The 16,691-nt window shown below is 41.3% G+C and overlaps 1 protein-coding gene across 2 annotated transcripts in view; it reads right to left on the bottom strand.

Annotated features, from left to right (window-relative positions):
- Positions 1-16,691, bottom strand: part of STAG1 (stromal antigen 1) — an 815,655-nt gene that overhangs the window by 471,194 nt on the left and 327,770 nt on the right. For both annotated transcript variants that reach the window (XM_029617274.1, XM_029617273.1), the window contains one exon: positions 1,342-1,449. In XM_029617274.1, coding sequence (XP_029473134.1) covers positions 1,342-1,449 — 108 coding nt within the window. The remainder of the gene's footprint in view (positions 1-1,341; positions 1,450-16,691) is intronic.

The raw sequence follows: 16,691 nt of genomic DNA, 5'->3' as shown, positions 1-16,691 counted from the left end.
CAGCTGTAGTTAACTTAAGCAGAACTTTGCAAGCAATCTCAACAGTTACCGTATTTTTCACTCCATAAGACGCACCTGACCATAAGACGCACCTAGGATTCAGAGGGGGAAAATTTAAAAAAAAAAAAATTGTGCTAAACCGGCTCTGCGTCTGGGCGTCTTATGGAGCAAATTAGGGGAGTGCATAGCTTTTTTTTTTCTCCCCATTTTGTTTTCGGGTCTGGGGAGGGCCATTTCGGTCCACTCCCCAGATCAGAAAACTTTTCTTTCTCTGGGAACCCCCCCCCCCATCCCAACCCTTTAAATTAATAACCTCCACCCCCCTGACCCCCCAAGACCTGCCGAATTAATTTCCTGCAACCCCCCACCCTCCTGACCCCCCCAAGACCTGCCGAATTAATTTCCTGCAACCCCCCACCCTCCTGACCCCCCCAAGACCTGCCAAACGTCCCTGGTGGTCCGGGAACGATCTCCTGGGCGTGAGCCGTCGGCTGCCAGTAAACAAAATGGCGCCGACGGCCCTATGCCCTCACTATGTCACTGAGACCGACCGCTGCTATTGGTCGGTCTCAGTGACATAGTGAGGGCATAGGGCCGTCGGCGCCATTTTGTTTACTGGCAGCCGACGGCCCTATGCCCTCACTATGTCACTGAGACCGACCAATAGCAGCGGTCGGTCTCAGTGACATAGTGTGGGCATAGGGCCGTCGGCTGCCAGTAAACAAAATGGCGCCGACGGCCCTATGCCCTCACTATGTCACTGAGACCGACCAATAGCAGCGGTCGGTCTCAGTGACATAGTGTGGGCATAGGGCCGTCGGCTGCCAGTAAACAAAATGGCGCCGACGGCCCTATGCCCTCACTATGTCACTGAGACCGACCAATAGCAGCGGTCGGTCTCAGTGACATAGTGAGGGCATAGGGCCGTTTACTGGCAGCCGACGGCCCACACCCAGGAGATCATTCCCGGACACCCGCTGGACCACCAGGGACGTTTGGCAGGTCAGGAGGGTGGGGGGTTGCAGGAAATTAATTTGTCAGGAGGGTGGGGGGTTGTAGGAAATTAAGTCGGCAGGTCTTGGGGGAGTCGGGGGGTGTTAGATTTTTGTTTGTTTGTTTTTTTTATATTCGCTCCATAAGACGCACATACATTTTCCCCCCACCTTTGGGGGAAAAAAAGTGCGTCTTATGGAGCGAAAAATACGGTAAATCAATTTTCATTGTAAGGAAATAAATCAAAATAGTGTTTTGAAAGAAAGTACAAAGATATTTTAAAATTACTTTATGTAGCCAAGTGCTGAAAACCTGACATTACTGGATGATCCAGAAACGGATACTTACTTTTTGTGCAGAAACTCTCCTGCTGCTACAGCAACAGGCCGATGTGCAGAATATACTAAATGGTAAACGTTTTCACAATCTTCATTAGATAGGGCCTCTTCACTTCCACTGTAAAAGTCAGAAAGCAATTCCTGAACTAAAATAGCTTACTTCAAGTTCTTCAACTATGTTGACATGCAATTATTTTTATACAGATTTACTAATACATTAAAAAAAACAAACAAGCGAACTTTAGGAAAACATCTTAATAAAAATGTGGAGGAACCTTGCTTATTGTAAACAGGGCTCTCTGTAGACAGCAGGATGCATTAGCCAAGACACGTGTAGGACGTCATCAGACAGTGCTAAATGGACTCCTTGTCTCATAGCTCACAGAGCTTTTGCTCTACTGAACATGTGCAGGAGTTCCTGTGCAGGTGCTGCCTCATGTGCCCTTCAGTTGATCATAGAGCTTTGTAGTAGACTCTCCTGGGAAAAGGGTGGGTATTAAGCATGGTTATTTCATCCTGCTGTCTACAGAGAACACCATTTATGGGTAAGCCAACACCACTTGCATAAGAAGCTTGGTGTGAGTGAGGAACACCAATCTATTGTGGAAAAACTACACGTACAGTGAGTATTGTACTAATGCTTGAAGCCCAATGACTCTTCTAGCCAATGAAATGTCAACTAGGAATAATACTTTCCATGTGAGAAACTTCATGAAGTCAACTCCAACAATTCATAAGGAGGCTTCATGAGCTGCACCAAAACCACATTGAGATCCCATGGCACTAGAGAATTGGCTACCAGGGGCCTCAAATGCCATGAGCCTTTCATGAAGTTTGATACCAAAGAATGAATAGATATTTGCCATCTACTTGAACATGGTAAGCTACGTTGGCACTGAGGTGTACTTTGACTGATGACATAATGAGCCCCAAGGAGAGCGAGAATAAGTACTGTAGCAACTACCTTTAATCACAGGGGGAATGGTCCAGGGATTTCCCTTGACACCAAGAAATTGTTTCCATTCAAAGATTTTCAGGCAGAAACCAAAATGTCCTCAACCTCTTTAGTAAGCAATAGCAAATGACTACCAAGCGCTCAAATCCATGCTGTCACGTTGAGAGAGGAAAGGTTCAAAATATTGGATCAGATCCCAGAGGGATTGAAGGTCTGATTGACAATTAGATGAGATACGAGAACCACACTTATCATGGCCTCGCTGGTGCAATGTGTATCAAGTGTGTCCGGTCAGGGAGTACTTTTTGCACTGTTCTTGTTAAGAGCAGAAGTTTTGAATGTGTGAAGTAGCTCTGCATCCAATTTGAGCAGAAAAGCATTCAGAGTGAATCTTAACTTACTTCGTAGAATGGTGCAGAAACTTTCTACTTTGTCTCCGATGTGAACAAATCAATTGAATGCTCCCAAAGATTGAATAACCTGTCTGTCACTGCTTGATGCAGACACTGCTTGTGAGGGCAGAATACTCAGCTGAGGTGATCCACCAAACTGCTGAAGATTCTGGAAAGTTAAGTTGTATCACAGGGTGCAAGCCCTTCAGTTGTGTGGGATTGGTGCTTCTTGGCTAGCGAACCAGCTGGGTCCTCACTGACAGTAGGCAGACAGGCTCAGAATGGGACAGGGTCTAGGTTTCACCTTTACCAGCCTCTTCCCCCCACAGGTTAAGCCCTTGGTTTCCGAGGTTGGCAGGACTTAAGCAAGGGTCCCATGGAGAACAGTCAAGCGGCATAGTAACCAGGCCAAGGTCGGGGCAGGCGAAGGGCAGTGGTCAAGGTCCAAAGGCAGTCAAAGAGAGGTAGGGCAGACAAGAAGTGGGATTGGAACAAGGCACGGAGCAGGACTGGAACAAGGCAAGGCATGGAGCTGGACTGGAACAACATGAACTACAGGCAACTAGGCACAGCAGGAGGACCTGTTGCTGAGGTGCAGTTAACTGCAGAACAGAGGCTTAAATATCTGGCTTCAATGTCGACATCAGGAGACTCTGCGATGACTTTCCTGCCAGGGTTGCGCGCACGCATATATAAGGGGAGCTGGCGTCAGCATCAAGGTGTCAGTGTCCTGCATTGCAGCATTGGAAATCTGGGGAGAATACTGGCAACGTCCCTGCAGCAGAGACCTTGCTGCGTCTTGGCGTGAATGAGGCCAGTCATAAGATGGCCCTGCAATCGGCGAAACATTTCAGGTCACAAAGCCAGGCTTTGTGGTTGCAAGCCCACTCTCAAATTCTCTGGGATACTTGGCAGAGGGTCAATGACCCTGTGCCTCCTAGTTTGTTGATGTAGACCATTGCTACTTGATTGTTGGTTTGGATTACAATTTTTTTTTTTTACCTCCAAAGGAGATGTGAAAAAGCTGCTAAGGCATGTCTGATCACCCGAAGTTCCAGAAGATTGATTTAAAACAGTCCTTCCACTGATGACCAAGTTCCATGGATTTGGAAAGGACCAGTATACATACCCCCTCCCCGTGGTGGATGCATCCATTGCCAGTGTCATCTGATGGGGCAGAAGCTGAAAGGGAGCCCCCACCTCAAGGATGTTTAGGTCTAGCTATCTGTTAACTGACCTCTTCATTTCTGCCATAACCCCACAGGGGATGATAGAGGCCATAACTGAGTGCAAAGGCTTAATTTAATTTTAATTCTTTTCTTACAAAATAAATCAGGCCCTTTTATATAATCCTCATGTGAAGGCAGACTAAGGGAGTAACCTAAGCCATATAACTGAGGACAGCTAACATTTACCTCACTGGAACTTAGCCCTTCTTTATTAATTGTTGGAAGAAGGATCTGAGATAGTGTGCTTGCTCCACCAGGAGAAAGGATCTCTCTTATAGAAAGTCTATCGATGCTCTTATTAATTTAATTCTTTGGGATGGGCCAAATTTTGATTTTTTGAAACTCACTATGAATCTGACCGACCGAAGAAAATGGATCATCTTCTTCAGGAAATAAAAAGACCTTTGCTGAGGAAGATCCTGTAAATAGCTAGTTGTCCTGGTAGAGGAACACACAGGTACTCTGACAATGAAGATGTGTTACCACTACCAGGCATTTGGTGAAGACCCTTGAAGCTGCCTGTAGTGGGCTATAAACACTTAATACCAGTAGCTTAAAGAAAGATCTTTATTTAGATATAGGATTATCCCAGAACATTGTGTTACCAGTAAGGCTATTCAGAAATAATCTTTCAGAACATTAATATAATAAATAGGTTACCACCTCCAATTTACAAACCAATGAGCTAGTTTGTTTGCATAACATTTTCCTAATTGGCTAGCATTATAATTTAATGTCATATATGTTAATAGGATTAAATCATGTCATTTCTTGTAATTTGAAACCAGAAGGCAGGAACAAAGCTTAAGGTTGACCCCTTGGCATACTTTTTGACTTTTGACATATATTCTAGCCTTTCAGCAAATTCTGAATTTTTGGCAAACCTGGATAGATTTTACAAGTTAGATCAGTTCAATTTCACAGTGCAGTAACAGATTCATAGGAAAACCTTTTCAAAGCACCTCTACATTTCCCTTTTTGTCATATTTAGTATGACGCCAAACCTCAGGGGTTCTAAAATTCATAATTTTCGTCTTTTATCCCTTGTATTAATTCTTTGTTTACATTTCCTTTGTCATGCGACCTTAGTTTTTGCATTTTTTTTTTTTTTTTTTACAGTCAACCATTATTTACTGCCAACTGCTGCAGAGTTCTTTCAGAGCTGTTTCTGTCTACGTACTGTCAAGTTTTGCTGCAGGTCAGCTTGCTAAATCTTTTGCATCTGAACAAAATATTTTTTTGGTCTTTTTCTATTAGTAATTCATTTCTTTCGATTATTTCAGCCACTAACTTGATCTGTCTTTATTTCAGTGATATCTTCCCTTAGTCTCTTTGGGATCAGTGTGGCGTGAAAGCTGTGTGTTGTACTCGTTTTCTTCTGCGCATCCCATTTCCTATATGGCTGCATATCCGCTGTGTTCTTTATTGGACTTTATTCTTTTTAAAAGCTCGCTCCACTCAATAGTACTCCATTTGTAATAATAAACATTTTTCATGTTGTTGACTGACTGGCACACATTTTTTCTTATATATTTATTTATTTAAAAACTTTTATATACCGGTATTAGTATGCATACATCATACCGGTTTACAATGTAACTTTAAAGGCAGAAATTACAATGAACAGGGAGGGCGTTTGTTTGCATTTTCTTCCAGCCCTTTGGACCCCTTTACTGTTCCATGATGTCTTCACTGTTATTATTCGTATTGTGTGCCTTTGCTTCCTAAATTTATACATTGCCTGTGGGCCCCCGTCCCCGATTCTCTTTCAGTTCCTTATCAAACCATTTGATCTTAAGCTGTGCTTTTATCTTTGACTATAAATCCCTTTAACAACTATATTGAGGTATTTATTCATTTTTCCATTCCATTTTAATAAATTTAACTATTCACATTTCATCTTTCAAGGTTTGTCCAAATATCTATATATGCACAGGACTGTTTGCATTATTAATTTCTTGGTGTTTTTCATGTTTACGTATGAATTTGTATGAGACTGCTTTTTCTACTTTTTGCCTTTGAAATCTGTAATGTCAGTATTGTGGAATTATTTGCTCTCCTGTCTTTTGTTTTATTTTCAGTATTGATTTTCTCTATACCTGACAGTTATTTGTTTTAGGCCCTACTGAAGTCCATTTGGCTTGCACTAATTTTTCCATGTGTGTCCTTTTTTATTCCCATATGGTCCCTTATTTTGAATATGAATCTTTTTTGTATTTTAATTTAAATCTACTTTGACCTTTCGCTGAAGTATGCTCAATTGTTTTGTCATATTTTTGGTCTATCCTGATGAACTTTTATTTCTGTTTCTTGTTTACAGATCTGGTCCCTCCCAACGCAGTCAAGTGAAACACAGTCTATGTTGGGGGACCATGAACATGATTCAATAAGACGTTATCTACTGTTATTGAATAAAATACATCTTTGAACAGCTATTTTAGTCTTGTGGACCTTGATCTTTTCCCCAGACACTATTATAGTTACATATTTAGTATGACATGACGACTGATTTAAATGATAAATATAAAAAGGTTCTTGGGAATAAATGCCATGTCTTGGGTTATAGGAAACATGGACATTAAGAATCATTTACAACTTTGAAGTTTTGAATTCAAAGTAGGGCAGTAAATGGCTAATTGCCTTTTGTTTTTAGTTCATGTATAATAAATCATTAGATTAATGGAATTAATGTGGGAAATGGATAGGCTTCCAAAACAACTTTTCTGAGGGCCACTACTGGTCAAGGCAAGCCAGTAATATAACATTCTAGCTAATTCTAAAAGACCAATGCAGAGGTTAGCTAGACGGTGAAAAACAAACACAGGCCAACTGGCCCATTAAAATTCGGCAGTTCCTCCTTAGCAGATCTAAACAAATTTTCTAACACTTACCATGCCACCACACAATATCATTTCACTTATATATACTCTTAAACAATTTACAATACGCCCATATTCAATTCAAACAGAATCTTCCATAAAATCAGAGATCCTTCAATTTTTGTCCTGTTATTCATGTCCATCCTCTCAAGTGAGGAAACTTCTTGCTGAGGCTCTTATCAGTTTTTGTTGCCTATTGTCAGCCTGAAGACCTTTGCAGCACCAGCCACACAGAATTTATATTGCAATAGAGGTTTTATTAGGAACATAAACATAACACTTCCTGACTTATGCACTGCAGGTAAATTTAAAGGGATGGTCCAAGAAAACAAAGAGGTAGGCGATCTATGATACCATCAGGTGAGCACAAGAGGAATAGATGCCTTAATCTTTTTCAATACTTTATTGGTGCAGAGACGTTTCAAGTAAATTGCCCGACTCAGGCCGAGTTTCGCAGCTTTGTAGCCGCTGCCTCAGGGGCTCCAAAATTCAAATCACTGATACTGTATGATCCACTCTGATTAAATAATATGCCAGTGATGGCATACTATTTAATCAGAGTGGATCATACAAATGGGATAAAGCTAACTTCCAGTCCAGGTATCAGTCTGGGTCTTTGAACTGAAGATTTTTTTCCCCTAACAGTTCACACGATTAGAGACAAGACTTCCAAACTTCACAGTACAGTAAGTTATTAACACATAACACCAGCAAGAACTCATGGGCCTTCTCAAGCCTTCTAAATGCTGGGGCGTCTGAGGGGTGTTTGGGGGGGAGGTGGGGGGGGGGGGGAGTTGGTTGAGGATGTATCTGGATTGGAGTGTGTGTGCTCGGGGGATAACAGGGCAGCAATATGGGTATTAAGCACAAAGCTCCCTAAAATCTTATTCCAAAAGGTGCCCAACAGCCTAGTATACTTGCCTAGCAGGGCATTAGATAAGATCCTTGTCTCATTTGCTTTCTTGAGTACTGATTCCAACACAACCAACTGGTGTGGTAGCTGCACCACCACAAGCCGTGGGGTTTGCTGAATTCTGTACTTAAGGCCCAGCTCCTGGCTACCAGTGGAAAGGATGCAGGATTTTCCCACAATTTTTGTAAATGCCACAGGATTGGCTGGAGACTTCAAGATACACAGAAAACCTCAGCACAGGGATCTTTATCCTTACTCATGCTGACTCCTGCAGCCTTTCCCAACTGATCTAGAAAGTTGGAATTAGAGGTGGTGAAGAATATTCCAGAGGATCAGGAAGGGGGGTCAGAGGACATTCATGTTAAACCTTCCTCTGATTCAAGAGGCAAAGGAATATAGATACAGGACATAGAAACATGATGGCAGAAAAAGGTGTTATGGCCTATCTAGTCTGCCCATCTGCCCAACTAATTTAGATTTACATACTGTAGTAAAGTTATGACAACAGAAAACAACCAAATAGTTCACCCAGTCTGCCCAGTAAGCTTCTTATGGTAGTAACTGCCGCTCAGAACAAGATACCCAATGTTTCTGTCAAGGGTAATACCTGCAGCTCCGTGCAAGTTATCCCCAAGCCTTGTGTTTAGGGTAGTAATATTAACAATTAAAACCAAGCAACTGTCAAACCCAGACAAAATTACTGCTAGCAACATTTTTACAAGGTGAGCAGCCTTCCTGATAATTCATACAATGATGCTGCTTGAACATGCTTTGATTTTGAACTTGGCCGTAGAAGCAGACCTGTACTTTTCCCCTAAATGTCTGCACACCAGTATACTGGACAGTAAAAGTCAGGGCCCAGTGTTGGCTGTCGTCAGAATCCAATGCCCTCGCACCCCCTTCCAAAGAGGAGAGCGATATTACAGTTGCATCAAAATCATGTAAGCTAATTGGTTAAGGGTAGTAATCCCTATGCCTTCCGTTAGGGATAGCAGCTGCTGCTCCATGCTGATTACCACCCCATGCACCCTTTAGGGATACACAGTTGTTTATCCATTCTCTTTTTTAATTTGTTTACTGTTTTCATCTTCATCAACCTCTTATGGGAGGGCATTCAAAGGCATCCACTACCTTCTCCATGAAGAAAATCTCCTGATGTTGGTTCTGAGTTGTCCACCCTGACGTTTCATATGGTGACCCCTAGTTCTACTGCTTTTCTATGGAAAATGTTTGAGGAACATGCATCATAAAAACCTTTCAGGTATCTGAAGATCTGCATCATATCTCTTCTCCTCCTCCTCTCTTCCAAGGTATATATATTCAGATCCTCCAGCCTTTCCTCCTAAGTCTTCTGATATAGATCCTACACAATTTTGGTCACCCTTCTCTGGACCACCTCTGTCCTGTCTCTATCCTCTTTGAGATATAGTCTCCAGAACTAAACAGTACTCCAGGTGAGTCATTAATGACCTCTACAAGGGTATTATCACTTCCTTTTTCTTACTGGTTATTCCTGTCTATGCAGCCCCGCGTTCTTCTGGCTTTAGCTATTGCTTTTTCACATTGCTTTGCCACCTTCAGATCGCCAGACACTATCACCCTAAGGTCCCTCTCCCAGTCCGTGCACATTAGTTTTTCACCCTGCATCACATACAGCTCTTTTGGATTATCACAACCCAGGTGCATGACTCGGCACTTCTTGGCTGCCAAGTCTTTGCCCACTCTTCAAGCTTTCTAAAATCACTTTTAATTTTCTCCACTCATTCAGGCGTGTCCACTCTGTTGCAGATATTTGCAAATAGACAAACTTTACCTTCTATCCCTCACGCAATGTTGCTCACATAGATATTGAATAGAACCAGCCCTAAAACCGATCTCTGTGGCACTCCACTTAACACTGTTCTCTCTTCAGAGTAGGTTCCATTTACCATTATATGTTGTCTCCTGTCAGTCATCCAGTTTGTAATCCGCTCCACCTTGGCGCAGAGTCTCAAGTGTGTCATTTATTCTTGGGCCTCTAATGTGGGACCGTATCAAAAGCTTTGCTGAAATCCAAGTAAATCACATCGAGCACTTTTCCTTGATACAATTCTCTAGTCAAATAATAAAAAAAATCAATCACATTTGTCTGATAGGACCTTCCCCTGGTGAATCCATGCTGCCTGGGGTCCAGCAACCCATTGGAATGTAGTGTTTACAATCCTTTCCTTCGGCAGCATTTCCATTAATTTTTCTACCACCAGGTTGAGGCTAACCAGCCTGTAATTTCCAGCCTCCTTTTTGCTTTCACTCGTAACACGGGACCACAACAGTTCTCCAGTCACACTGCATCACTGCAGTTTCCAGGGTTCTATTAAACAGGTCTTTTGACAGACCCACCTGCACACCTCTGAGCTCCCTCAGTATCCTAGGATGTACCTCATCTAGACCCATGGCCTTGTCCACTTTCAGTTTTTCCAACTCTTCCAATAAATTCTCTTCTGTAAATGGAGTTTTGTCTACTCCACCCCCATATTTGGTCTTCTCAACCAACAATGGTCCTTTATCGAACTGAAGTATTTGTTTCATATTTCTGCTGTTTGTCTCTCTCCACATATTGCTCATCACATTTCAATTTCACTATACCATGTCAGCCTCTCTTCTTTCTCTAATATATTTAAAAAATATTTTGTCACCTGGCTTTACCTCTGTCAATCCTTTCTTCCGCTTAACCTTTTGCATTCCTGATTTCTTTCTTCGTCTCCCGCAGTTTCATCAAGTATTCTTCCCTGTGTTCCTCTTTTTGAGATCCTTTATACTTCTTGAATGCAGTTCTTTATGCCTTTATTTCAGCCACCTCCTTTGAGAACTACGTCGGTTTCTTTTTCCTCTTACTTTTGTTTACTTTTCTAACAGATCTGTTGCCTTAGTAATAACTCTTAATTTGGTGCACTGTTTACCTCACTCTTTTTCTCCCAATCTTCTACTTCTTCATCCAAGAACATCCCCATTTTGACAAAGTGCATATTTTTGAAAATCAAAACTTGGGTCTTCATGTAACTTCTCTGTATCTTATTTATGATATCAAACCATACCAGACTGATGATCACTGGTACTCAGGTGAGCACCTATGCAGACAGAGACATTATCTCCATTTGTGAGCACTAGGTCTAGTATTACATACTCCCTCATGGGTTCCATTACCATTTCTTTGAACAGAGCCCTTTGAAGGACATCCACTATTTCTCTACTTCATGTAGATTCCACAGAAGGGATACTCCAATCCACATATGACAGATTAAAATCAATAATAAGCAACACTTCTCCATTCTCTCTCACCTTTTGGATGTCTTCGACCAGATCTCCGTCCAGTTCTTCTGTCTGAATTGGAAGCCTGTAGATCACACTGATGTAAATGGAAGCACCATCTTTTTTTTTTTTTAGGACAATCCATCATTCTTCCCTACCCCACATCCCTTGCATTTCAGTTGCTTGGATAACATTTTTGACATAAAAAGCTACTTCTCCCCCTTTCCTATCCTCTCTGTACTTTGTTAAGTTATTGCCTGGGATGGCTGTATCCCAATCATGAGACTTAGTAAATCATGTTTGTAACAGTAACCATATCCACCTCAGCTTCCACCATTAGGGTCTGCAGGTCAGATTTTTGTTCAATTCTGTTTTATTCATTTTTCATCAACACCACAATGTAAACCACATAAGATTTACACTATCAGCATATTCAAATGGCAACTATTTATACACAGTAAAGCAAACCACTAAAATTCCTCCCCATATCCCCCACAAACCCACCTCAGTGCCCTCTTCCCCTCCCCCTCTATTCATCAGTTATTACCAAAGCACAAGCTTCCAAAATCAAAATCCAATAATTAGGGTCCATATATTTAAGCAGATCTTTAAAAGTCATTCAAAATTTGGCTATGAGTTTTATGTGGAAGTTTGGAAATAAATGGAAACCAGATATCCAAAATAATTTTCTTCTTCCTAGGATTGATCACTTTACAAGACATTTGTTCCATAATTAGAAAGTGATGCATTTTATTTCTCCAAAAAGTAACTGACGGAGCTTCTGATTGTCTCCAGACATACAATATAGATTGTCATGCCAGTAACAGAACTTTTCTTATTTATGTCCTCTGAGTGGAGGTATAATGTGATGAAAAACAAATATACAAATAAGGCAGATTTTGCATTGAATTCCGCTTGTGTAGTAATCCAACCTATAAAGGAATATACTTTCTGCCAAAATGATTATCTTGCGGTAAAACCGAAAGGAGTATCTTAGTGTTCCAGCTGTTGCAGAACATTTTATACATATATCTGAATCAAAATATATACCAAAAAAGTTTGGCATTGCAAAATAAAAGCTCTGTTCAAAAACTTGAATTGTGTTTCCCATAGTTGTATGTTGTTCGAAATCTTAGGTATAAGCGCATATGTTTTGGTTTTTTTTAAATGAAATTTTGATGAAAAAAAATCTGATCGCTCCCTGGCCCCTCGCTGGACCACCAGTCTTTGGGTGAGCTTTATATTTAATGAAGTTTGAAGGGTTGGGCTAGTTTTTTTTTGTTTTACAAAATTTTGACAAAAAACTGCACAACTATGGTACGCTATGCGTGTATAAGTTGAGCCAGCTTTTTGGGCTTTTTTTCTGGCATAAATTTCTCGACTTATACAAACGTAAATACTGTAACAACCGCAGCTTCCATCTTGACACCTGATCCATAGTGATTAGGATCTTCCTCATATTCATAACTTGCAGGAGTTGTGTCTCAGAGCTCCAACAAACTCTAGTTCAGATGTCGGGCTAAAGAGGAAATTGGGGTAATTGAAGACAAACCCAAGTATGTACTCGTCTTTGATGTGCTCTTAAACAGGTAATCATGCCGAGAAGGATATACACATGGACCTCCAGTTTGTGTAGGTGTGCCACCACTATCATGGAAAACCTTTTGGTGAAAACACGAGGGGCTGATACTAAGCCAAAGGGCAGTATACGATACTGGAGATGAAGGATTCCCACAACAAATAAGTGATATTTCGGGTAAAAGGGGAATCTCTCTATATGGATGTAAGCATCCCTGAGAGTGAGAAAACATAGCTAGTCACAGTTATGAAGAAAAAGAATAAACGTGCCCAGGGAAACCATCTTGAAATTTTTATTTTTTAGACATTTGTTCAAGGTTCTTAGGCTATGATGAGGTGCAGTTTCCCCATTTTCTTTGGAATCAGGAAATATGTGCAGCAGAATCACCAACCTCTTTCCCCTTGTTGAATGAGTTCAACTACTCTGGTCTCTAAGAGGGAGGAGAGTGCTTTTTGAAGCATTTTTGATGGGGCAAGTGACCTTCAAGAAGGGGTCAGAGGCTGATTTGGCAGGAGACCAAATTAAATTTGTACCTCCTTCTAATGATACTGAGGACCCACACATCCAAAGTTAAACTTGGACAGTGGTTTATGTAAAATCTCAGCCTGTCTCCAACAGGAATGGCCTGCAACACTGATACAGGGACAAAGGCTACTGTCTCAGTGATCCAGTCAAAACTCTGTCCCAGGAGTTGATTGGCTACTGGCATTGGCTTGGGGGTCCAATGCTGCCTTGAATGGATATGAGGGGTTTGTTGCATCCGGGACTGAGGGGGGCAGAGGATAGCACTTCCTCAGTTGGGAAAAGTGTCTCTTCTGCCCCATCTTCAGATACCTACTGGAAAAGGAGTAGGTACAGCCAGAAGTAGCAATGGAGAGCTGTAGCAGAGTTCACGGATCTGTGCCACTGCTGCCTTTATCTGCAAAGAGATTATTTCCAGAATCTGATACATTCATTGTCTTTTCTGGACTTCTGGTTGGAGGTCTGAGGCCCATAGCCAAGCAAGTCTGCCGGCACCAATCCTCATGGCAGAGACTATGCTATTTTGAAAACATCAGAAGTTGAGTGCAGGAACCCAGAGACAGGAGGAACAGAGTCTCAATGCATGGATTAAATCATGTTGCAGGGAATTTTTAGTTTTATGAACTGGGCAACGTTTTGGGGAAGGGGGGGTTTATTCTGAAAAATAGGTTCTAGCTTAACTAAGGGGGAACCAGGCTGCTGGTGCAAACCTTTAACAAGGAGATAGAGAAACATTTAAATTAGAACAAGCAGTAAAAGCAGACAATCGCTCAGCAGTGCATGGTTCAGGTGGACAAAACTTTGAAGGATGCTAAAGAAACAGGGGAACACAAGAAAAGTTCAGAAAATATCTTTGTGGTAAAATTTTAAATTATTACTTTCTGTGAAGACTTCTGAAATACCATATAACATCACAAACACTGTATAGATTACAATTAATGGCTGTTAAGTTTTATACATAATTAGATGGCTAATGGTATTATGCATAAATGTAAGAAAGTTATGACATCTGGCCACTAGAGGGAATGGATAAAGAAGTTGCCCAGAGTTAGAAATTTCCGAGTGCAAAGTTACTAACTTGTAATGGTGGTTCTCCATAGAAAGGACAAAATTAGTCACATGAGTGATATAATCCAGTAGTGCCGGCTAGGATGTGCTCTCTCAGAGCTCAAAAAGGAAAACCATTCTAAGCATGCAAGAGAGCTATGCACTTCGGCCCCATGAAAGACTCTTAAGTCTCTTCACCAGCTATACTTCATCTCTAAAAGGAGGATGGTGGGATTGTGTGGCTGATTTGTCCTATTTATGAAGAACCCCCATTACAATTAAGCAACTTTGCTTTCCCTGTGGACAAACAGGACAAAATGCAACCACGTATTTACACTGATGTGGTCTATAGGCCTCAAATTGAAGAGCTGGACAGAGATCTGATTAAAAGACATCCAGAAGATTGGAAAAAAGGGTGACGCTGTTCTTTGGCTATTTTAATCTGCTGGATATGGACTGGAGTATAGGTTCTGCAGAATCTAAAATAAGTAGAGAGAGAGAGAGAGAGTGGATGCTCTTCAAGAGACTCTGCTGAAACAAATGGTAATAGAACCCAAGAGGGAAGGTGAGATACTTGATCTAGTGCTCACAAATGAGGATAATGTCTCCAAAGTCCGGGTAACTACTCACCTGATACCAGTGATCATCAGATGGTATGGTTTTATATAGCTAATAGGATACAGAAGTCACATGAACATCCAAAGTTTGAATTCCAAAAATTCGGACTTTGTCAAAATGGGGGCATAACTGGAGGAAGAACAAGATGACTGGGAGAAAATGGATGAAGTGGAACAACAGTGGGACCTATTAAAAGGAACTACTATAAAGGCAATAAATCTGTTAGAAAAGTAAACAAATCTAAGAGGTAAGAGAAGCCAATCTGGTTCTCAAAGGAGATGGCTGAAAAAAACAAAGGCAAAAAAAACCAAACAACAGCTTTCAAGAAGTAAAGAGGAAGACAGAGATGAATACCTGGTAAAAGTGAGGGAGACTAAGAAAGCAATTAGTAAAGCAAAATATCAAATGGAAGAAAGGACAGCAAATAGAGAAAAGAGGTGACAAAACATTTTTCAGAAATATCAAAGAAAGGAGGAAGGCCAAAGTTGGTATAGAGAAACTGAAAGGTGACAATGAACAATGTGTGGGGAAAGATAAAGAAATAGTACAATAATTGATACTTCAGTTTGCTGTTCACTAAAAATGATCCTGGAGATAGACCGTTGCTGGTTGGCAAGATCATGGATGGAAGTGGGGTAGATGCAACCCCATTTACAGAAGAGAATGTACGGGAGGAGCTAGGAAAAGAAAGTGGACAATACCATGGGGGATGGATGAGGTACATCCCAGGATGCTAAGGGAGCTCAGAGATATACTGGTGGGTCCACAGAAAGATTTGTTAAATAGATCACTGGAAAGGGAGTTGTGCCACAGGATTGGAGAAGAGCAGTTGTGGTCCCAATTTACAAGAGTGGTAACAGAGAAGAAGTTGGAAACTATAGGCTGGGTCAGCCTCACCTCGATGGTGGAAAAATTAATGGAAACTCTGCAGAAGGAAAAAATAGTAAACTATCTCCAGTCTAGTGGGTTGCTAGACCCAAAACAACATGGATTCACTAAGAGAAGGTCTGGTCAGACAAATCTGATTAATTTTTTTTGATAGGATGATAAGAGAACTGGATCAAGGAAGAGCACTCAATGTGATTTACTTGGATTTCAGCAAAGCTTTTGATAACATCCCACACAATATTTGTGAATAAAATGAGAAGTTTGGGAGTGGTTGCCAAGGTGGTGGAATGCATTACAAACTGGTTGGCTGACAGGAGATAGCGTGTAATGGTAAATGGAACCTACTCTGAAGAGAGAACAGTGTTAAGTGGGGTGCCACAAGAATCTGTTTTAGGACTGGTTCTGTTCAATATTTTTGTGAGCGACACTGAGAAAGGGATGGAAGGTAAAGGTTAACTATTTGCAGATCATATTAATATCTGCAACAGAGTGGACACACCTGAAGGAAAAGAGAATGAAAAGTGATTTAAGACATCTTGAAGAGTGATCAAAAATTTGGCAAATGGGATTAAATGCCAAGAAGTACAGAAAAAAAGGGAATTGGATTCAGACGACAGCTAAGCTGAACCCTGATTTTTATGGGCTGGATTACTGATATGTAGAGATAGCAGAGTTGCTGAACTATAACTGGTGTTCTCCGAAGAAAGCAGCCCTCCAAGGACAGAGGTCTTCACACATGGGTGACATCATCAGAGGGAGCTCAGACACAGAAAACTTATGTGAAGGTTTCTAGAACTTTGACTTGGCACACTGAGCATGCCCAGCATGCCTTACAGCACGTATCCATGCAGGGTCCCTATCCAGTCTTATAACATAGAATTCTACAAAAAAAAAAAAGAGAAACCCAACTCTGCAGGGTGGCAGGCGGGTTTCATGACGACTAACATTCTGCTGTCGTCAGAGAACACCTGTTACAGGTAAACAACTCTGCTTTCTCAGAGGACAAGCAGGATGGTAGTCCTCACATATGAGTGAATCCCTAGCTACAGG

The sequence above is a fragment of the Rhinatrema bivittatum genome, chromosome 9, assembly GCF_901001135.1.
Source record: "Rhinatrema bivittatum chromosome 9, aRhiBiv1.1, whole genome shotgun sequence".
In the NCBI taxonomy this organism is placed as follows: domain Eukaryota; kingdom Metazoa; phylum Chordata; class Amphibia; order Gymnophiona; family Rhinatrematidae; genus Rhinatrema; species Rhinatrema bivittatum.
The sequence above is the reverse complement of the archived record's forward strand: the minus strand, read 5'-3'. Positions and strand labels throughout refer to the sequence as shown.